The sequence below is a fragment of the Triplophysa dalaica genome, chromosome 17, assembly GCF_015846415.1.
Source record: "Triplophysa dalaica isolate WHDGS20190420 chromosome 17, ASM1584641v1, whole genome shotgun sequence".
In the NCBI taxonomy this organism is placed as follows: domain Eukaryota; kingdom Metazoa; phylum Chordata; class Actinopteri; order Cypriniformes; family Nemacheilidae; genus Triplophysa; species Triplophysa dalaica.
The window spans coordinates 10608720-10632103 of NC_079558.1; the positions used below are offsets into that span (position 1 = coordinate 10608720).

Genomic DNA, 23384 nt, shown 5'->3' on the forward strand with positions numbered 1-23384 from the left:
TATCTCCTCTGAGCTGGTGTAAGGTGAGCGCATGCATAAGTGATGAATCTCTCCTCTCCGCACTGAAGTTGTAACAACAATGCACCGATACTGTGATTATTTAAGGCGATGTCGTTAACAACTCGCTCAGGTCTGGAAACCACAGTTGATTCGGCCAGAACGGAGCGACGAGGATCACCGTTACCATCTGCTCTCTGATTTTGCACAGCAAGATTCTGAGGATTGTCGTCACATGCACTGTATTTAAATTGTCTTGATTCGTTAGTATTTGCATACTGTTGCATTTCTTGCGACAATTGGCCAGTTTTTTTACTGGCGTTATCATGGGCATGAATCTCATTTAACAGTAGGGGGGCCCATACACATAAAACTTCTCAAGAGCAATTTTTGAAGGGGACAAAAATAATACAGTCAAAATTTTACTTACTACGACACAAAGCGACAATATGCATTAAGTTTATCATGCAGACTTGCAATCATATTATAACTGAACTGAACTGTCACATACTGTAATACAAGTGAACAAAAAAGTTTTTTTCCATTTATATATTTTCTGTCTCTGTTGTGAAGACAGGAAACAAATATTAAAACACACTACCTGTGATACTACATGATAACAATGAGTCACTTTTTAAACACTTTTTATCCTGATTTATACTGCAACATCGTCTGACAAAGTCACCGTACATCGACATTAATGAGTGGTTGTTATTTTCCCCTGTAGTGCACTGCCTCCGCCGACAAATTTTGTTCATGTTCATGTAGCCAAACAAACACTAAGTAACAGTGACAGATGCTTAAATTGTGTGTTGTACTCGTTGATGAATCGCCCGAGTTTCAGTAAACTGAATCCACCGCGCACATACTGCACAAAATAGATGCTGAGAAAACGACCTTCTCCAATTGAATGAAAGCTGTGCAGCTTTTGTGGACGCTAGATATTGTGCCAACGTCACAAAATTGTAGCCGGTATGTTTGCGGCTGTGTGTGACATGTGACCTGAGTGGCAGGATCGGTGACTAATTGTGGCCGTTTATGTTCATATCATACCAGGTCGCCAAAAATAAAACAATGCATGGGAAACGGCTTCGGCGTGTTAGTTGCAGTGTGTGACGTCCTATGTAACAAGCTAACGTTAACTAGCTAACGTTTACTAGCTATGTAACGTTTTAACCGCTACCAGATTAAAATACCGAAATACATCGTTAATCAGCATTTGCAACAACTAATTATTAATGAATCAGCATCAACTACATTAAAGAGAGTCACTTCATTTAATGTGAATAAAATAGCCTTCTTACTGGAGTTCAACAACCACTGATAAACTGAGCCGCATCCCTGACTTGAATGTGTTGCACAGGTGACACTGAACGGGGAGAGCAGGCAGTGGGCCAAACCACTATAAGAGGCAGGGGAGAGGGAAAACTCAACAGTTTCTAATCTTAAAACGCATCTTTTGAGTTTGTATTTTCTTTCAATTACACATTTAGTTTAGGAGAACATCGATATATTTATGACAATAGAGAATGCCATTTTAATTGATTTGAGGGGGTTCATTGATTTTGAACCCTCGAATGGAGGGGGACGTGTCCCCTCCGTCCCCCCGGGATTTACGCCCATAGCCGTTATCCAATAAGACTTCAGGAAAAGTGAAAAAGGGGAGGAGTTTCATATGCGGTTCTCCGCAATGTCAAAGTGACCGCTCTCGAAAGGGAACACCTTTGTTTATCTTTATAATTAAGAAAAATATACCAAACACATGCAAGCATGAACAAACAATTAGTAATATGACTAGGTGTGGTATGTGGACTTAATGTGGACTAAGGCAATAGGGTAAGAAATTAACAAGAGAAGTGTGGGGGGTCACTGTACATAGGCCTGTGCATTCATGACAAATTAAACAACCATCACTACTGTATGTTTATAAACTGTTACATAATTATTTTTAATGGCTTTCAAAACACTTGATTCTGAATGGTCAGTTGCATCATTTCAAGGTATTTTATTCCTCAATAATAGATGCTTAATCTATAACACACAGGGTCATCCTGGTGAACACAAGTCATCTTTCTCGACCTCACAAATAATTTTCAGTAAATACAAATAAATGAAATATAAATATACCCTTTGTTTAAACAAACTGAGTTACTCATTTGAAGATTAGTGAGTGAGTCAGATATTAATTCAGAAATTTCTCTGAATGATTCAGCGAGTTGTGAGTGAGGCGACCATTTGTTGAGCCACGATAACCGAGACACAAGTTCTTGTTTAAGCTCATTTGGGAGTCATTTTGAGCTGTTGCACTAATGTGAGGCAGGAGCCAGGTAAGAAAATCGCACATATCCCTCACTGACCTCCTAATAATACCTTATATTTTATTTTGTCAAGCAGATCAACTGCATGGTGATGTTCTAGAGATAGGTTGAAATCAGTCACGTGGTGTGTGTATGTGCGTGCCTGTTTGTGTCAGACTCGGTCCGTGTGGGATATTTCTAGACCAAAACATTCGGGGCTAGATAAAAAACATTTGGGACTTGAGCCCCGAATAAATAGTGCTAGCGACACCCATGGCTTGCGTGCTTCTCATAATGTTTATGCAAGATGTCCGTATGCAGAGAGTAGACGTCTCTAATCGCTTTTCATCAAACGCTTCAAAAACAAAAGCCAAAACAAAAGTTCACTGAAAAAAGCAAAAGTCTTACTAAAGCAGCTCGTGCAACACTCCTATTGCAAGGAAACTCTTCTATTTCTTGCAAGGGAAAAAAATGTATAAATTGCTTATCATCTTAATACAGGAAAATTCACGCTATATTGCCACATAGTAGTACAACTGGGTAACTACTACCATACATACATAACCTGTCTATTAGTAATTTAAAGGTAACATATATATTGCGGCTACAGGCAAATTTTATTTGGTGGGTGAAGGCCCAAAATGGCTCTTTTGGTCACAAAGTTTGCAGACCCCTGATCTAGAGAGTTGTTCTGTCATATCTTACCACTTTGCCAGATTTAAATAAATATATTGTTAAAAGAAGGCTTTTAAAATACAAATGAGTGTGGATGCATAGATTTCAGAACCATCATACACAAGTCGTTTTTCACAACAGCAGTTCTGAACAACAATATAGTCAAAGCTGAATAAGCATATGACAATGTTTTTATTGCATAATAATTTTGAATTGTTACAAAATTCAAAGAAATCAGATCATACTTGACCTTACACCTTGATAATATATTATTTAGCTTGACAAAAAAATATATCAAACTTTATAAGTTAAGCTATAGAAATAAGGCTAGAAAACACAAATAACGGCTGTTAAGCACTTTCAGTAAACTGAATAAACACCTTAAGTGTTACCACAGTCAATACCTTTAAATTGATTTATAGCTTTATTTGCATTTAGTCTTTCTTGGAAAATCAATCTTCAATTATAATAACTGCAGTAATTTCCAATTATTCACATTTTACAGTCTTTAAAATGTAATAAATGTACATTCTGTATTAATCCTCATTGCATGTAGACTCTAAAAGATGTACGCAGTTCTCTGAAGTGGATTGATTCCCACCTTTTACCTGCTCTATGATTTCTAGTATGCCTAAAGCCCACGTGTCATTTATGTTTTTAGATAAATGCTTATCTGCAATCTTCCTCAGATTCATAGCACTCTTAATGCCGTTTCGTGAGTTAGGTGCAATTTTGAAACATTTCATGTAATAATTGACAGCCATAGTTTCACTCCTGTTTCTGTGTTCCTGGAACCCCCCGTAATGCAAGTAAACTGCCTGCTGATCTTCAGTCTTGTCTTCAACTGTGGACAAGGCTTTCTGAAACATTTCATCAGCCCGCTCAATTTGCCCATCCTCACCGTAGAGAAATGCTAGATCTGTCATTGCAAATATGAAGCCACTCTTCAGGGTGATAGCCTTCTCAAGGTGATATATGCATAACTGAAGAAATTTCTTACAGTCACTATGCGAGCCAAATTCTTGTTTTTTCTTTTTGTAGCACAGAGCTAACTGATGGTGTATAAATCCTGAATTCGGAGTCCCCTCCAAAGCTCTTTTCAACAAGCCAATTGACCGGTCTACAGGTTGGCCATAGTTTCTCATGTATTTCCCAACATATCGAATCACATGTGGACTATCTGGAGACTTATCAAGTGCCCTTTCCACCAGATCCTCTGCTTCATCAAACAGCTTAAACTCAGCAAGTTTCAGAGCTAAAAGAAGCTTTATTTCATCATTATCTGGGTTTGTTTCTATCGCCTGTCTGAGTTGTTGAATTGCAGTTGAATCCTCTGGACTAGTGCATTTAGTTTCTGTTCTATATAGTACAATGGCATAACCAGCATTCCACTCGCCTCTTTCTGGCTCCATCTCTAATGCTATTCTGAAACACTCTATTGCTCTGTTATAGTATTTACGTGAAAATTTAAACAAGGCCCAGGCTTTCTCACCGACTACACGAGGATGAACATCAAAAGTAGAGACAGGTTGTTTTTGTTCCTTAATCTCCTTCAGTTTGTCCAGGTAACTTTTGCATTCAGCATACCGTTTCATGTGAAAGTGTAACCAAGCAAAATTTCCATATGTGACAATTAGTCCCGCGTCGCAGTTTTCCCCATAACAATCTTTAGTGAGCTCCACAGATTTCTCCAGGTTTGTTAGGGCTTCTTCATAAGAACCCAAGAGATACTTGACGTATGCCAAAGAGTTGTGTGTGCGTGCAATCCCATCTTTCTGACCCAGATATAAATCCAGATTATCCTCTAGTTTAATTAAATGATCAGTGATATTTGTATCCTCTTTTTTCATTTTCCATGTAAAGTGACATTCCAGCTTGGTAAGTTCTGTATTGAGACGTTTATCCTCTGTACAACTGCAATAAATAAGAATTAATAAATGTATTTATTCTATGGGGAAGATGACCCCCTTTATATAGAACATGCATGTATACATACAACATATTTAATAATAACTTTATCATAGAGAAAAATTATTCAAACATTTGCTAAATGTAGTTACAAGGCAAAGACTACCTGGGAAAAAACCCTCTGGTGTAAACCTCATCAGATTTTTGCATTAATCTTTTGCTATCTAACATGTTTTAGACAAAGACATAGCAATCTAAAAGCTATCCTTGTTTGGTATTTACATAATAAAACAATTATTCCATGACAATAAGACATTTTGACAACAGATAAAAACATGGAATAAAGAAGAACACAATTCCAGTTAAAGAAACTTACTAACTTATATGTTGTATAGGCCTATGCATACGCACTTATAAAGTGATGAAGATGAAAGTTACAGTATATTGTATACTCTCAGCAAAATTCACGTTAAAAATAATGAAATAGTCGGTAACCATACGCCATAAGGGTTTACTTGTTTGCGTATAACGACTTTTTAAGATCTATATTAGCGTATTCCTTGTTCTCCTGCTTAACGTCTCCAAGCTGCGTTTGTGGTTGTTTTCCCTTTAACTGTTCAGCGTTTACAATTCGTTCATGCAATTGGTGCATTTCTTTAAAAACAAAATCCACTCGTTCCAAATCGCCTATTTATACCAATCCTAATAGTAGGTACTGTTTTCAGTTGGAATAGTATGTAGGCCTGCTTCTGAGTTCATGGCAAAAGAGATTGCACACACCTGGAGTCCTGGACATACTAACAGGAAGCGGAGTGGTCGTTGTTGCTTAGACAACATTTTGGCCGAAAACTTTCACACACATCAAAATACAGCTCTTCTTTCCATTACGGTATTTATTCATTCATCATTTCATATGTAATGTTTATTGTGAACCTACATTTGTTAATTTAGTGACGCATCAGTAATACAATTTCCTAATGCAGTGGGCGTCACCACAGTCCGAGGCAAGCGCAAACAGAAGTTCAGCAACATAAATTAAACTTACCTCATTTTTTTGCGTGAGTTAGAAACTGCCCGATGTAAGGCAGCTAAACGACAGCAGGAGCTAAATCAAAGCGCAAAACCATAGGCTATACATATTTCGCAGATAAGCACCAGAATCAACGTCATTTGAGGACAACGTCATCTGTAGAACAGGTGATCAAGCGTATTGCTCGTCATTTAAAGGGGCAGACACGACTACGACTTGCTTTCCATTTACTTGCTTTTACACGCCTGTCATTTTTCAAACTAAATGATTAATATTTTTTTATAGAATATTGCACTGTTTAGTGGGTCAGTGTTTTTGTTGTGTCCGGGGGAATTTTTCTTTTAAACTTGATACAATTATAACGTTTAACTTTATTCTATAATTTAGTATAAATACATTTTCAACATTTTTAAAATAATAATTAGACTTGTAAAATGACAGGCGGTGCCACTCTCTGAATGAACAGATTGCTTTAAAATAAAAGAATTAAAAAATATGACACCATGGTTCCTTTTCTGTCGGTCTCTCGACGTTGTGTCGGACCGACAGATGGGGTTTGCCCTTGAGAACCTATCAACTTCGACTAGCTTAGAAAAGGCCAATGAAATTGGCAAATTAAATTTGCATGTCGGACTTCGCCCCCGGATATCCGGGTACACAAGGGAGACAGCATGGTGCATTCATTCTCCTTTTGTTCTTCGGAGCCTTTACACATGATCGACTTCGAGACTTCAACCTCTATGCTGAATTACTGCTGGAATCTTACGACATGGTGCAGCGGACTGTCCCTTCCTGCAGCGGACTGTCCCTTCCTGCAGCGGACTGTCCCTTCCTGCAGCGACTTCCCCTGGGCGTCTCGGCAGTTCTGAAGTTTTTTCTCTAAAAGAGCAAATTTCTCCAGTGTGGCATGTCCCGCTACTCTCATGGGTGCAATACACTCATCGAGAAGGGGGAATGGACACAATGGCTGCCTCAAGTGTTGGGTTTCCAGCAAGCAGGGGCAGCCGTTGTGGATACATTCAATCAAAAGTAAAAAAACTTTGCTCTCTCTTACATTGGCAACTGTGTATAGACCCCCTGTGTTGCGTATAATGGGTGTGATAGGGAAACAGGACCCAGATGCAGTACAGCGAGTAAAAAATATTTAATAAACAAAATGGTGAAAACAAAACCCACGAGGGGGTAAAAATAACAGGAGCAAATAAACAATATCACACGAAGAATACACGGACAATCCCACACGAAAAGGCTGGGAAAAAATAATCCAGAACATACAGGGGACAATGCCACACGAAGACTACACGAACATTCCCACACGAAAAGGCGGGGAAAAATAATCCAGTGCGCACAGGTAAACCACAGTATGAACCAGAACAACCTAAACATAAAAGCATAAAATTTACGAACAGCATACAACGAACCGACCCCGGACTCGGGAAACACAGGGTTTAAGAAGGGAATACTTACAAAGCCCTGAACGGTTTAGCACCTACTTACTTAACCGAGCTTTTATCACGTTACAACCCATCACGCTCTCTAAGATCTCAAAACTGAGGACTTTTGACAACACCTAGAATAACAAAATCCACCAAAGGGGGACGAGCTTTCTCATACGTAGCACCTAAACTCTGGAATAGCCTTCCTGATACTATTCGAGGGTCAGACACACTCTCCCAATTTAAATCTAGATTAAAGACACATCTTTTCAGACAAGCTTTCACTTAATGCATAGTTAATGAACAGCAGCTACGCTAATTATTCTCTTTATTCTCTTTCCGGTAGGAAGAAGTTCCATCATGTCCAGACGACCGACAGATGCCCATCCCCACTTTGAGATTACGCCAGCTACAGCTGCAGACTGATTGACCATCCCAGCTCCATCTAAGGCAATTCCACCACCAGCCAAGAGAAATACGACCATCGGACCATCCCAGCTCAGACCACTACATCCCCAACCAAGAGCAAAGACGGACTATTTGTCTTATTAATGCTGAAGTTACAATATTTGGTATTAAATGCTAAACTAAAATCACATGTCACCAGTTTGAGAGCAGCTATGACACGTCAGAGGGGATCTGGCCCTCCCGGTTGAGCCTGGTTTCTCCCGAGGTTTTTTTCTCCATTAATCAATCATTGGAGTTTGGGTTCCTCGCCACAGCAAGGCAGTGTTGGCCTGCTCACCGGGATACTGCATTTATTCATTTATTTATTTAATTAGAAATTAGATATTATTTATTAGAATGATCTTACTCGTTGTATAATACATGCACTGTGCTGTGATTAACTTTTCTGTTTTTCCTGTTTGCCCCTGCAAAGCTGCTTTGAAACAATACACATTGTGAAAAGCGCTATATAAATAAACTTGAATTGAATACTAGCGAGGGATAATGAGACAGGAGGCGTAACAAGGCAAAACATTAAAGGGAGACAGGTGACGGAGATAAAACACTAATGGGAGACTAACAGAGAAACAAGGGGCGGAGCTACACGGACAGGAGGACACGCGGCGAATTATCAAAACATACAGCCGCGTGTCTCCACAAATAATAAAACATACATCAAGACATTGTACTGTCACGGTCCCGTCCACAAGGCATGAAAGCCCGAAACAGGAAGGACGGAACCCTGACACCCTGGGCCTTACACTAATTTTCTGATAGAGTTCACAGACTTCTTATCGGACCTATTGGTTTATGTCGATAAAGTACTGATTGTCAGAGATTTTAATATCCACATAGATGGTGCTAACGATCCATTAGCAGTGGCGTTTAAAGAGCTTCTACACTCTTGTGGTGTAACACAATACATCAATAGACCTACTCATCGACTTACATCATACACTAGACTTAATTATATCTCACGGAGCCGATCTAACCAATATCGATGTTATACCTCAAAGCGACAACGTTTCCGATCACCATCTTATAACATGTACACTGCGCACTGCAGAAATCAGTTGTATATCTCGTTATCGACAGGGTAGAACAATCACTTCAACTACCAAAGATAGTTTCGTAAAGAACTTGCCAGATTTGACCCTGCCAACAAATATAGAATTTCTCGATGACATGACCAGCAACATGGGCACTATTTTCTCTAATACATTAGAAGCGGTCGCACCTATGAAGTCAAAAAAGATTAATGAAAAGATCATAGCACCATGGTATAATAACACCACTCGCACCCTAAAAAGAGAAACAAGTAAACTGGAGCGAAAATGCAAACAAACCCAATAAGAGGTCTTTAAAATTGCATGGAAAGAGAGTGCAAACTGTTACAAAAAAACACTAAACCTAAAGTCACCTTGGTAACCCATGACCTTCCCTAGGTGGACCTCCACCTTGCGGTAAAATACTTCAGTCCGCACATTTTCCCATGAGCTCTCCCCTGATGGCGAGACCATGTTGGTGAGTCCACTAAACTCCTCCCTACAGTAGGAAGTGGTCTCTGTAGCGCATCCCCCATTTGAGGTAGTAGCGCTTACCCAGTGGCCTTGCAGTACCGGGTGGCTTCTCGCTGTTAGAGAAACAAGGCGCAGCTGTGAGGGCTGAAGCTCTGGGACCCCCTACCTATCCACTGGTAGGTTACAATTTTGTGGTAGCGCTCACGTCTAACACGCCCAGCCCTTTCACTGTCGCTTCGCTAGAGATAGTGATACGGCACAGCGCCGTGGCGATTTCCATAGGAACCCCATCTGCCGGCTCGACAGATGGAAGGAGACGTTGTGTCCTTCTTGCCAAAACGCGTGCCGCTCCGCTTTTTAAATTTACAATTAAAACACAATGCCAATGGTCAGGTGCTTATGTAAACTTTGTGTTTTTGATATAACAGCGTGTGTATTTGACAGTATAAGAACATATACAAGAAACGAAAAAGAACTTCATGATGATTATTAGGCTAACTGAGATGTCTGGAACAGAGATAAAGTCATATATGCGATGTAAGCTGTTGAATGGGGATGTACAGACATATTGCAGTAGAAAGAGCCTCATAATAAATCCTGTGTCAGTTTAAATGGTCGCAAAAGTGGATACAGAGCAATTCATCTTGTTTTTTTATGTTGCAGGTTCTGTGTCAGTTCTGTGGCATACTGCCTTATAGCGGTGAACTTTGAAACAGTACTGTTTCTTAACCAAAATGAGCAAAATTCTGGTATTGAACCGATTGAAATCTAACATGTACCGGTAAATTTCAAGAACCGGTTTACCGTACAACCCTAGAGCACATCAGCCTGTTTTCAAACAGTGGGAAAATGATTAGATTGCATGTTTAGTAGAATCCCAAACCTGTTATTTATGTTTCGGCATGCATCCCCTCTATGGTTTAAACAGCTGACAAGGTTGTAAATAATGACATTGAATGATTCTACCTGGTATTGCTCCCGGCCTTTCAGAGTTACTTCATGCTCTGTAGATTCATCTAAAAACACTTTGCGCTTTTTGACCCGCAGCAGTTCATCCTTATATGACATGCACACACAGGGAACATTTGCAGATGTTTCAGAATTGTCTAATTGCTCTCGAAGTGATACAACCCATAATCTCAAAGACTCAAACAGATGAATTGCTGTCATCAATTCAATGTCAGCCTTTTGTAATGACTCACTTGTCACTTTGAATCTGCTTAAGATACAGTGGCAAAACTGTGCCATAAATTACATTTAAAGAGAGCGCAATTTTGTGCACAGTACCGCTGCCTCACTGCGTATCACGTTTTTCCCCTGTATCAGACGATAGGCTCTGAAGTATTTCCCTGATATTTGCATAATTTCCACAAAGGGCCTTAGAGGCATCTGCACGGCAACAACAACATGTTGATAACAGCGATTTCAATGTCATGTCATGTCTAGCTTAATATTTGTATTTTTGAAGAATATGTTCCATCTATGAGTGGAACCAGCACAAAATGCATATAGGGACTGCATGAGGTCAAAGAACTGACTTCCATCTTGACATTTGCCTTCTATACCATTGACACCCACCAAATTTAGAGATGGTGCTGCGCATGGTATGTAACGGATTAATGGATATCTATTCTTGAAGTGAGCCTGCAGCCTGTTAAAACAGCCTGAGATATTGCTGTCATTATCATATCCTTTGCCTCTGCCGTTTACAATATCTAAGCTTAAACTGTCAAGCAATGTCTTTACAGTGTTAAACAGACTATCCCCTGTGTGACTCTCAATTGGTTCAAAGCCAACAAATTCCATTCCATTCCATTTTCTACCGCTTATCCGAACTACCTCGGGTCACGGGGAGCCTGCGCCTATCTCAGGAGTCATCGGGCATCAAGGCAGGATACACCCTGGATGGAGTGCCAACCCATCGCAGGGCACACACACTCACTCATTCACTCACACACTCACACCCTACGGACAATTTTTTCCAGAGATGCCAATCAACCCACCATGCATGTCTTTGGACCAGGGGAGGAAACCGGAGTACCCGGAGGAAACCCCCGAGGCACGGGGAGAAAGCCAACAAATTGTTCGATTATTTTCCCTTCTTTACTCACAAATCTAAGAAAAATGTCAGCTGTTCAGTATGTGAAAGGTCAGGAGTAAAGTCCACTATCACAGGGCACAGGTTCGGTCAGTGGCGCAAAATGGGGTATGCAGTATATGTGGTGCATAGGGGCGCCACACAAGGGGAGGGCGCCATTGTGCCAAAATATTATTTAAAGGTTTTTTTCATTAAAACGTTGTAAATAATAAGAAATATAACGAAAAAGTCATTATCTAACACGTTCTAGTTTCACATTTGTCTAGTATTTTAAACGATTTCAATAAATATATAGTTTATTTAATCAAGTTATTGTGTCAACCAATCCCTCTTTGACAGTCAAATGCCCAAATGGATCAGGCGAAGAAACTTCCCAAAGCGCAGAACAGAACTTGAAAATGAAAAACAAGTAAATTGACAGGTAAAAACAATGTGTGAAAATATCGATTATTTTTCAGCTCTGTAAATCTCTAAGTTATTTAACGTTGCCTGATTGGTAGTTCATATCATAATACAATCAGTTCACCTCTAGGCCTACATCTTTGGTGCTTCCAAAATAAATCTATGTTTGTGAAGGAGCTTTATAATTACATTCGGGAGAGTCTGAGACGTTGTTAAAGCTGTTAAGTCTCCCACTATCACGCATTTTTGATTAAACGTCAGAAGCGTTTTCACCGTATGACAAAGCGAGCTGTGCAGTTTGAACGTCAGGCCTGTGTTCTTGATATAACGCTAGCAGATGCGTCTTCTGCAAACAGCGGAACAGCACAGTGCATCAGAGAGATTGCGTGAGGACAGTGAAACGGAGAAATGATTGACATGACAGAGACATGAGCACAAAAAAACTTTGTTAAATTTTTTTAAGTGAGTTGTCTTTAATTTTTCTTTAATGATGTTGTGTTTTCATAAAATGTGAAACACAAACTAAAAATGTTTTAAAGCGAGGGGAAAATCCAAAGGTTTTTTGTATTTATTTGCATTATGATGTGTGTTTTCAATCTTTTTTAGTTTTTCAATAAAAGTTTAAATATAAATTCACAGTAAGGTATGTTTAACATAGGCTATTTTAGTGTTGTGTTTTTATTTAATATTAATGAACCACAAACCAAGCATTATTTTTAAAGTAGGCCTAAGTGGGAAAAAACAAAGACTGTTTTTTGGCGTTATACAACGGGAGTATGTCATGTGATACGTTTTATTCGTCTTATTCTGATATTAATAAATAACCTTAATAATACTTTCTCTTGAAGGAAATTGAATAATATAAATGTATAACTGTGAAGATCCTAGCCAGCACATCTCGAATGGGCTACAACTCAATTGCTACTTATATTTGGGATATTTAAAAAAGTTTTATTGTTTAAAACTGGACAAGCTTTTTTGTTAAAGGTTTTAAATGTCAAAATTCAAGACTACATAAGTGAAACTCTCTTTTCAAATAATACAATTCTAAGGCAGATGGAAAAGTGCTAAGAACTAAGGTTGTTTGGGATGCTAGGACACAAATCAATCAAACCCCATTTGTTGCTAGATCCTGAGGAAGGATATCCTTTCCTCCTATCAGGGGTTGATGTCCATGACCTGAACCCCTATTCTTATCAAACCTCTCTCCTCCCCTTCATCTCTTCAGGCCGTGATCATTGGAAAAGTGCTTACACATTCCATATTGTGTTTATAATGTTTTGTCATGCAAGATTTGAACATCATGTTTGGTATTGTTTTAAAGGTCTTGGTGCGTTGGGTGAAAGGGTCTTGTTCCTTCAAACCTAACAAATAGTGTATTAGAACTTTTTTAACTTGAGGACATTACCTGCACTCCTCTGAAAAGGATTCCCAGATAAAGCCAATCCTCTAAAAGATAAATTGGCATCCCATTTGATGATCTCGTCTGCAACAAGTTAAACTAAATTTCACAATGACCATTGAATTCATGATTCTTTGTTACATTTGGGTATAAAAGGTGCATTGCCAAAAGATTTAGGGAAGCTTCTGTAACCAGAACTTCCCAAACTGCAACTGTGTGTCTCGATTTTACCAGGTATGATAAACTTTGTGGTTTAATTTTGTTCTTATACTATGTGGATAATCTTTGATTATTAGGAATTTCTTTGTATGTGCATTCTATGAATTTAATTAATGTTGTGCCTGCCTGGTATAATAAATTGTTATTGTTGATGTTATCAAAATTCTTCAAAGTCTGTTATTACCAGTAGATTGAAAGGAACCTGTTCTGTTACCACAAAATTGATGTGTCAGGATAGGATGGACTAGTTTATACTAGACTTTAAATTATAAATGGGGTATTACTAAAGCTCACGTTACAGATTTCCACCTATCAACAGGCTTAGCACGTTGCATTATCGTGACTAAAATAACTATTGTTATGTTTCTGAGCAAGCATATCGCGGCCAAACTTAATGATATTAGTTTACCCGGCAACCTCTGACTAGATCAGAACTTCCCGTTTTGTGTCCGTGAGATTCATGAACCCTGCCGGCTCGAGAATCTGTGCGACTGCCGGTCCCAATTGAAAGAAAAACTATAAATAATAAATATTAAAGTATGGAGATTTATAGATACATTAACTTAGATCAACAGATACATTTGAAATGTCATACAAGTTATTCAATATTATATTAAAATTGGAGTCAGATCGGCCTTAACCACAGACTCATGAATTTAATAAATTGTAACAGTTCTAAAATAACTTAATGTAGAAATCGCTGAGGAGAAGCAGAACACAAGATCCCTTCAACCGCGCCATTGGATTCCGTCGTTGGGCCAATGGATGGTCTTTCACACAATAAATAGCCTTATTTGAGGTTTAATTTAGTTTTCATAAGCAAAAGATCCAATTAAAAGTTGTTTAACCTGATATCCAATAATAAAAAAACAACATAAACATGTGTCATAACATAAACTTTTAATACTATTTGCTACTTTGTTTCATTATTTTTCAGATTGTTATTTATCTTTTCAGAATTGTGTATCTGTAACACTATGAAGCAGTTGGAAAATAGTTTCTGTAAAAAGAAATTGTTTTTTGTTGACTGGTCACCACAATGCTTGGTCAGACACCTGATAAATCAACTGTGTGCTGCTTCTTTCGCCGCTATACCACCAGCCTCGGCAGCCTCCGGTTCTACTCACGCTCCGCCACTAACACTGGCCTCAACCTCTGGTTGTTCTCCGCAGCCTCCACTTAAAACTAGTCTTGTCAACCGGTTCTGCTGCGCCGCAAACACTAGCCTCCTTCGGTCCCCGACCCTGGCTAGCTTGCTTGTCATCTTTCACAACGTCTTTTTCCTGATTCTCTGGCTCCATTTAAAGAACGTTTAAATAGACGACACATTTCTTACTAAAGATGCCTCCCTATCCTCTTTTCCTCCTCATTCTTACGTTACGCTTGGTTATGCGCTGGCGTTGTTGCGCGCTGGCATTGTTAGGTGCACTCTTGACCAATTATGTCATTCTGGTTAGTTGAAAATATATATCTGTGCTTTTTATTGCTTATACGTTATGTGTTTTCATTAACTGAAAATACAAATAAAATGTGCGCATGGGACCCTGGGCCTGTACCCATAATGCCCATTGGATAATCCGGCCCTGGCTTGACGCGCGTCAATATTTAAACAACAAACCTAGGTAAATGACCAATTGTATTATCCAGTAATCCAAACAACAAAACGTCAAAAACATTTTAATGTCAGTTTGACGCGACAAAAACATTACCAGACCTCCTCTAGTTCATGCTAAACTGCGTGGCTTTGATTCAGGTGTGTTTATAGGTTGTTGTAAGCCTATTAAAACAACTATATGTGACCCTGGACAACAAAACCAGTCTTTTGGGTCAATTTTTGGAAATTGACATTTTTACATCATCTGAAAGCTGAATAATTAAGCTTTCTATTGATGTATGAGTTGTTAAGGATTGGACAATATGTGGCGGAGATACAGAGATTTATAACTCTGGAATCTGAGGTTGCTAGAAAAATCTAAACATTGAGAAAATAGCCTTTAAAGTTGTCCATCAGGGATGCTGTAGCAGGCCATCCACTCACAAAAGTAATGTTTTTAAGTATTTAGGGTAGGAAATTTACAAAATATCTTCATGGAACATGATCTTTACTTAATATCCTAATGATTTTCGGCATAAAAGAAAAATCAATCATTTTGACCATCCATCCATCCATCCATTTTCTACCGCTTATCCGAACTACCTCGGGTCACGGGGAGCCTGCGCCTATCTCAGGAGTCTTTGGGCATCAAGGCAGGATACACCCTGGATGGAGTGCCAACCCATCGCAGGGCACACACACACACTCATTAACTCACGCACTCAGACACTACGGACAATTTTTTCCAGAGATGCCAATCAACCTACCATGCATGTCTTTGGACCAGGGGAGGTCATTTTGACCAATACAATGTATTTTTGGCTTTTACAAAAAAAGTAACCATGCTACTTAAGACTGGTTTTGTGATCCAGGGTCACATATGATTTTCAGAAATTCAAAACGCATCACTTTTAAACAAATTCTCGTTATTTAATTCTGTTTCTTAATAATTTAGTTCATCTATTTTCTATAAAAGTGTCTGCAACTTCTGTAGCTACACAAAAAAGTTAAAAGGTCAGTTAACTCAAAAATGGAAACCTCTTACCTTTATTTAATTTCAAACCCAAATGCATTATGATCCTGTATGAAAGACAAGTTGTATTTCAATCTGGAAGTATTTGTATAAAAATATCAATCGACTATGTGTTTAATTTCATTACAGATCTCTCCAAACGTTTTAAAATGCGCATACTGCATGATCAAAATAGTATTTTTTGATGTTTGTGACAAATTCAGTTTTTGAAACTCATATTTCCAAAATTCTGCTTACGTACCTGAAGCTGAGGGAATGTATTTGGCATAGAAATACTACGTTGTAACTCAAACTCATTTTTTACACTTTGTCCATGTTTATCATGAGAATCCAGCACGTTTAACAAAGTATAAGACAGAATAAATGAAACTGTGTTCAAACCCCCAGACATCATTATTAACAGAGTAGATATCATTAGTATTTACTAAAGAAATACATGTTCAATGCCATGACTCAGTTCTATAATGCCTTAAGGAAGTTACCATTTGCCTCTCAAAGAATTTAGCAGTAACACTATTGTTCCTGAATTATTGTTACCAAACTGTTAGCTGTATATATATTTATGAAAATTATATATCCACACCACAAATATAATATATATAGTTATTAAATGTCCCGTTCTCCGCGATCACATTTTCAACCTTTAGTTAGCCAGTAATGTTGCCGTTAGAGCAAAAACAATACCTACAAAATTATGAAGCTCAAAGTTCACTGCCAAGCGAGATATTGTCTTTAACAGAATTCGCATTTTTAAGGACTCCCAAGCGGCTGGAATCGGACTACAGCCCTCGTATTCCCGGGTCGTGATGTCACCATTCAGAGTGCCCAAAAGAATGTCAAAGTTCACGATCTCTAACAAATATTTAAGTTTGCACATGTACTAGCAGACCTCTATACCTCCTATATATTCTATCGATCCGCATGTTTTTAAATGAGAAAGTGAAGTTGCCGCCATTGTTACTGTTTATTGCTAAAAGTTTATGAATACAAGTGCACTGAGAGGGGCATCAACCAATCACAACAGCCCGAGAAGAGAAAGCTCGCTGATATGGTATGGGTGGGACATCTTAAAACACACACTAAGCGGGAACCAATCAAGACAAACCTTGTCAGCTTTACCAATCATAACGTTTTGTAAGGAGGGACTTTATTTAGACCGGAAGAAATACAGTCGTTTTGTTAGAAGAGGGAGAGCGGTGAATAGACTTGAGATATGTGAAATATAAAGCTTTTTTTTAAAACTAGAAACATGAACATTGTTAAGTACCCAAAAACATAATCAAAGCCTTAAAAACAACATAAGACTGGCTCCTTTAATAATACATTAATTGTCCATAATAAAAACAGCACACCTGCTGTGAAGTCAAGCTTATTATAAATAATAATATTTATTACAGAATGCATTTTATTTTAAACGTTAATTAAATATGTTACTATTATATCGTAAAATAAATGTATTTAATATTCCCTTATTTGTTGGCATCTAATCTATAATTTGATGTCTAAATGTTTGTTGGCATCTAATCTAAAATTTGATGTGTAAATGTTTGTAAATGTTTGATTAGCATGTAGGCCTATGCAGTAGGAAGCATTATTTAACTTGCAAATATTCCACAGCTTTAGTGCAACCTCCCTTTCTCTCTAGTGCTCTCTCTTTTTATTGTGACTTTTAGCCTCCCTTCTCTGGGAGAGAATGAATCATCAAAAAAATTAAGAATAACAAGAGCTCTAACAAGAACTTTGGCCGAAAACCATGGTTACTCGTTTACTATAGTAACACCAGGATAAACAGTAAGGAAATAATCAAACGATAGTTAAATCAAAATATTTAACGAAGATTGCGCGGATCACATGAAATAGAGCGCTCGTCGCAAGGATGTGATCACATAACAAGCTGATGCGGGAGAAACTGCATCTGTCTTTACATCATACACCGTCGCCTATGTAATCCGAAAATATTAATATTAATGGGATCATTTAAAAGTAGACACTTCAAGCTTTCTTTAGACATATGCTTTAGGTTTCTATGATGAGTATACGCAGAATTTTAAATCTGTTTTAATGAGGCGTTTAAGAAGATGCACGCGGAGAGAGAAACCTGAAAGCACAGCCTGTTTATTGTCATTGTTTTACAAAGGCAAAACATTCTGTAGATAATGAGTACAAACAAATAAAAGTAGACCAATCAAGTATTAATCTTATTTGTATGACCAAAGTAGGCGAATTTAAAGAGGGTAACCATGAGACATTTCTCCCTGACACGTCCTTGCCAAGATTTGCGTTCGTCTTCCGGGAGTCGCATTTGTCAACCGCATACGTCATCGAGGTTCTCACATTTCAATAAAAAAGCATTATTAAGTTAACATTGTACATAATTTAGGACATATAATCATTGTAGTTCGTTGTAGTCATTATTACCTTGAAATTGAACGGCTGCCTTAATCTGAAATAATAAACCTCGATGACGTATGCGGTCGGCAAATGAGACTGACGTAAGAGTCATTCGAATCCTTGCATGGACGCTTCCGGGATAAATGGCACATATGGTCACCCTAATTTAAGTCTTATCAGCAGTAATAAAAAAAGATTTTGCTGCGTGTTAAAGGAGGCACGAATTAAAAATCACAATTTTAACCCGAGCTCTTGTTATATAAGAGGGGATCGTATTCACGCGAACATTATATAAGTGTCAGAACTGAAAACGCCCTTGTTACTTAGATTGCATCTGTTATAGGTTGAACACAACCTCCACAGAAAAATATGATTGGTTCGCGGATGACTGAACTGAAGTACGACAAGTGGCACGGAACCAGATAGAGCAAGCAAGCAATAAACAAACATACCGTTAAAGATTGCTAAATATTGTGCCATCCTTGTTTGGGAAGAATACAGTTGCTGCATAACCTTCCTTCTCATTCCGATATTAGGAATGCGGGGTTAAAGTTTGGGAAAATGTGCACCGTGTGTTCATTTCATTTCTCTGAGGATTCCTTCGTGAACAAGGATCAGGTCAACACTGAATTTGTGGAGCTAGCTAGAGTTAAAAAGCAGTGCTGTGCCTTCAATATTGGATCTGATAGGAATGGCACAGCAATCTTATGTGAGTAACCTTCATGTCTCATCATGTCAAGAACCTTGAGGAGCAGACCATTTAAAACTCATTTATACTTGTGAAGACAATACAAAAACAGCATTACAGAAAAGTCAAATAAATAGGTAGAATGACGTGTGTATATAATATATAAATACTAAACTAATTATATATAAATAGGTAAAGAAAAGTTATACAGTATAGAAATAAGATAATAAATGAATTACACAAATGTATGAAAGTACTCTCAAGTCAGAATTTAACAATTTCTAAGAAAATAAACAAACTAGGCGCTTTTAAGAAATTCAGATCCATGATCTATCAGTGGTTAAACTATGGTTATTATAATAGTTACTGTGATTACTATGCGCAAGATTTGGCCAGTTTGTTGAGTCCATTGTTTAAATACTTACCTGGACATTGTTATATGTTTTTGTTCTGGTTTTGTGAAAATAAAGTCTCTTAGTGTCACGGAAGCTATATAATTCAAGCTCAGACAAAGTAGAATTCCAAAGAAACTTCAATAATAATTGAACAAGGATAAACCAGGAGCAGACACATACTGACACCCATAAACATGGAAGAACAATACCAAACAATAACTGAGGGACAAGACAGGCCTAAATTCATAGGGGAACATAATAAGTTTAAACAGAATCAGGTGAGGGACTAATTAACTAATAAGGAGATCAGGCCCTCACTCAAACCAGTGTCAGGATGGTGTTGACCCAAATAATTAATATTGTATGCTTCTGCTGACCACTCAGCTGGGACCAGCCATCAAAGATGACATCAATACATCATATGTCACTTTAATTGCATAATGAATCTCAAAGTGTTATTTTGTTTATCATATGGGTAAATAGAGGAAGTAAAGTCTACATCAATAAGTAGCCAATATATAGTGTTCATTGTTGCTTAATTAAATTAGTTAACATATTGACATCTGTTTTCCACCTGGTTTATCTCCTATTCATCTTGTACCTACTGGATGTAGAGGCTTCAGTTTCTCGGGATGGGGGCAGTAGTTCATGCTCGCATTCAAATGTGTGCAATAAAAAATATTTACCTCATAAATTCTGACACAGCTCACAGAAAGTGTCTCTTCTTTATTTGTTTCAAACTTATAAAGGTTGACAAAACTTCAGTGCCAGTACCACTTTGAGTTAGGATTTGGTTGTAGGCGCAGACGTCAGTCTTTCATGTTGTTGTTCACTCATTTCACAAATAGTGTTTAATAAGAATAAGGTACAAGTGCTCATCCTAATCCTAAATTAATTGATATTATAAGTGCATAGTCTCTGAACAAAAAAGGTTTTAACAAGCACCACCTGCTGGTTATAAATGTAAGCAATTGATCAATTGTGTTTTAATTGATTACCTCTGTTGTAACTGCTTTCCAACACAAATATTCGTTTTTTTGTTGCTAACCTAAATTTGACGAATGGATAAGCTAGAATGTTTACTGTTGTGCTTATATAAGAAAAAGGCATGAGTGTAGTGAAAGAAAGTTATTTAATTTTTTATACAGTTTTTCATAAAACAGTATATACGTAAACATTTTAAATGTAATTAAACACATTAAGTACACGTTAAATACACGCTGAGGTGAAATACACGTTACTGACGTGTACATAACCTGTTAAAATTCACGTATATTTGAATCACTTGGCTTTTCATAGTATGCCTTCACTGCCGCACATGATCTCTAATTAGCTCGAACTAGCAAATGTTTTCAGTGAGAAGTCCAATCCTTCCAGTGACTTCATCCAGAGACTTGTGACACCCAACAAATCAGATGGGCGGTGGGCACAGGGCGTGCATTACTCAGAGTGAGTAACAGACTAGAGTGCAGTTTTCCGACGGCTCTCATTTAATTCTTGGCTGCATCACAGCCAAATAGCACATTTTAAAATTGAATTACTTAGTCGGCAAATCCGCTTTTAAAATGACAGATGTCGATAATTGAGAAAACGCTTAATATTGACGTCGATAATCTGCCAGTTCGATAATCGGTCGACCCCTAGAGCTTTTGTCTGATAAGAGAACTTGCCATCATAAAGACTTATGTGTAAAATGTATGAAAGAAAGCCTACTCATCTGATATCAATATATTTACAAATTCCAACAAGATAAAAGATAATATCTCCTTTGACATTTCTTTGCATCACCTCTTCTTTATCTATTCACATTTATAAACTAGCATGTTTTGTTATTTTAATCATGTTTAAATCAAATTAAAGTTATATTTTTTATTCTCATTCTATGGAGTGACACAATAGCTAATATAAGTAATCCATATTTCAACTTGCCTTTATTTAGCGGTATAGATCATAACAGAGTTTTGAGGACAAAACTTTACCAGCTGGAATGTCACTTCACATGGGCTCTGATAGAAAATGACTTGGATCTACCCGATGTTCTCAATAGGCTGGAAGAACAGCTTAAGTTGGATTCTGGAAAAAAAGAAAGACTCATACGAACATACAATGCTTTAGCATATGTAAAGTTCCTTCAAGGGTTTCAAGAAGAGGCATTTAGTAATCTCCTGACATCTGTCAAGCTATATAAAGAGTGCCATGAGGAGGAATTCCACAAAGCTCTTATTGTCACCTATGGAAGCCTTGCCTGGTTGAATTACCACATGAAGAACTACACAGAGTGTGAAAGTTACATGCAAAAAGTCCAAAAGATAAATGAAAACATTTCATGTGAATCTTCATCTGTTCCAGAGGTGCTTGGTGAGAAGGGATGGGCCTTTCTTAAATTTTCTCAAAACTATTATGAAAGAGCAAGAAAATGTTTCAAGAAGGCTTTAGATCTGGAACCAGAAGTTGGTGAGTGGAATGCTGGTTATGCCATCGCTCTGTATCGAACAGAATTTGATGACTTCACCCATGAGAATTCATCCACAATCAAACAACTGAGACGAGCCATTGAAACAAATCCTGATGATGATGTTCTTAAGATCTTCTTAGCTATGCAACTGGTTAAATACGCAATCTATGAAGAGGCTGAAAGATTGGTGGAAAAAGCTTTACAAAGATCTCCAGATCACCCACATGTCTTGAGATATGCTGGAAAATTCTATAAGAATAAAGGATGTGTGGACCAAGGTATTGCTTTATTGAGAAAAGCACTTGAACTGTCACCTAATTCAAGGCTCGCACATCATCAGTTAGCTCACTGCTATAAAAGAAAGAAAATCCAACTGCTACAGGAGGGAAATCGTCATGCCAGACATCCTGAGGTTCAACAGATTCGTGATCAAATCATCTACCATTTAAAAATGGCTATAACACTGCATTCAACGGGCTTTATCGCTGCAATGAGTGATCTAGCACTGCATTACGGAGAACAACGTGACATTTTACAAGCTGAAGAGATGTTTCAGAAGACGTTTGAGACAGCCAAAAAGAAAAATGACAGTCTATACGTGGTTCATTTTTATTATGCTAAATTCCAGCACTACTCCGAAAGAAGTGAAGCTTTAGCTATCAAGCACTACATGGAATGCCTGAAGATGAACCAAGATTCATCTGAAGGGAAGAGAAGTGCACTCAATTTGAGGAAGATTGCCGGAGAGCATATTAATAAAAACACCCAGGTTGGGGAGGCTTATGGGATACTTGGGTTCATTCACAAGGAAAAAGGAGAAAATACCCAGGCAATTGAGTGCTATGAGAAAGCTTTGAGTTATGTAGACAAGGAGGAGTACCTCACTAATCTCTGTGCTCTCAGGCTATCCAAATAGTAAAGTTATGTAAATACTGTAGTTCAGACATTTGTACTGTTTTCTATAGGAAAAAAATCATTATTCAGTAACGTCCCATTTTAACAATTATTTTTCTGTATATTTTGCACAATGTACTTTTCTTAAATATTTTACACATCATTTATAATTTTTTTGAGAATGTATAAACTGTTTAACATAAATAAAATACATGGGTATAATACACTTGGTGTATAAAATTACTGGGCTGTGATATGCTTCATCTTGGAAATTTGGAAAGACCGATTTTAGAAGACACAACATTGATCTGCTTCTTTTCATTGACTATGTTATCCCGTAATGTTCAAAAATCAAAATATAACTGCTAATAACACAGTACGCCAAATAAGAAATTAAAATTAAAACACAAAACTGAAAATGAAGTAAGTAGTAAGCAGTAGGCAGTAAGCATCATGCCATTAAGATACACTATCGGTCAAAAGTTTGGGATCATTCAGTCATT

At 37.7% G+C, this 23384-nt stretch overlaps 2 protein-coding genes across 2 annotated transcripts; one reads left to right on the forward strand and one right to left on the reverse strand.

Moving 5' to 3' along the window:
* Nucleotides 1-3247: 3247 nt before the first annotated feature.
* On the reverse strand, nt 3248-6052 carry LOC130439219 (interferon-induced protein with tetratricopeptide repeats 5-like). Its single transcript, XM_056771703.1, has 2 exons — nt 5923-6052; nt 3248-4883 (listed from the first exon to the last, which is right to left on the reverse strand). Exons 1-2 carry the CDS (start codon nt 5925-5927, stop codon nt 3506-3508), a joined length of 1383 nt encoding a protein of 460 aa, XP_056627681.1. The 5' UTR covers nt 5928-6052; the 3' UTR covers nt 3248-3505.
* Nucleotides 6053-10899: 4847 nt separating this feature from the next.
* On the forward strand, nt 10900-22903 carry LOC130439425 (interferon-induced protein with tetratricopeptide repeats 5-like). Its single transcript, XM_056772046.1, has 3 exons — nt 10900-10914; nt 20866-20981; nt 21472-22903. Exons 1-3 carry the CDS (start codon nt 10900-10902, stop codon nt 22901-22903), a joined length of 1563 nt encoding a protein of 520 aa, XP_056628024.1.
* The last annotated feature ends 481 nt before the right edge of the window (nt 22904-23384 follow it).

What these genes read in the sequence shown, in the direction of transcription:
- LOC130439425 (XM_056772046.1), top strand. An exon ending in CAGGGCGTGCATTACTCAGA is followed by an intron (nt 20,982 to 21,471) that starts GTGAGTAACAGA and finishes GCCTTTATTTAG; the next exon opens with CGGTATAGATCATAACAGAG.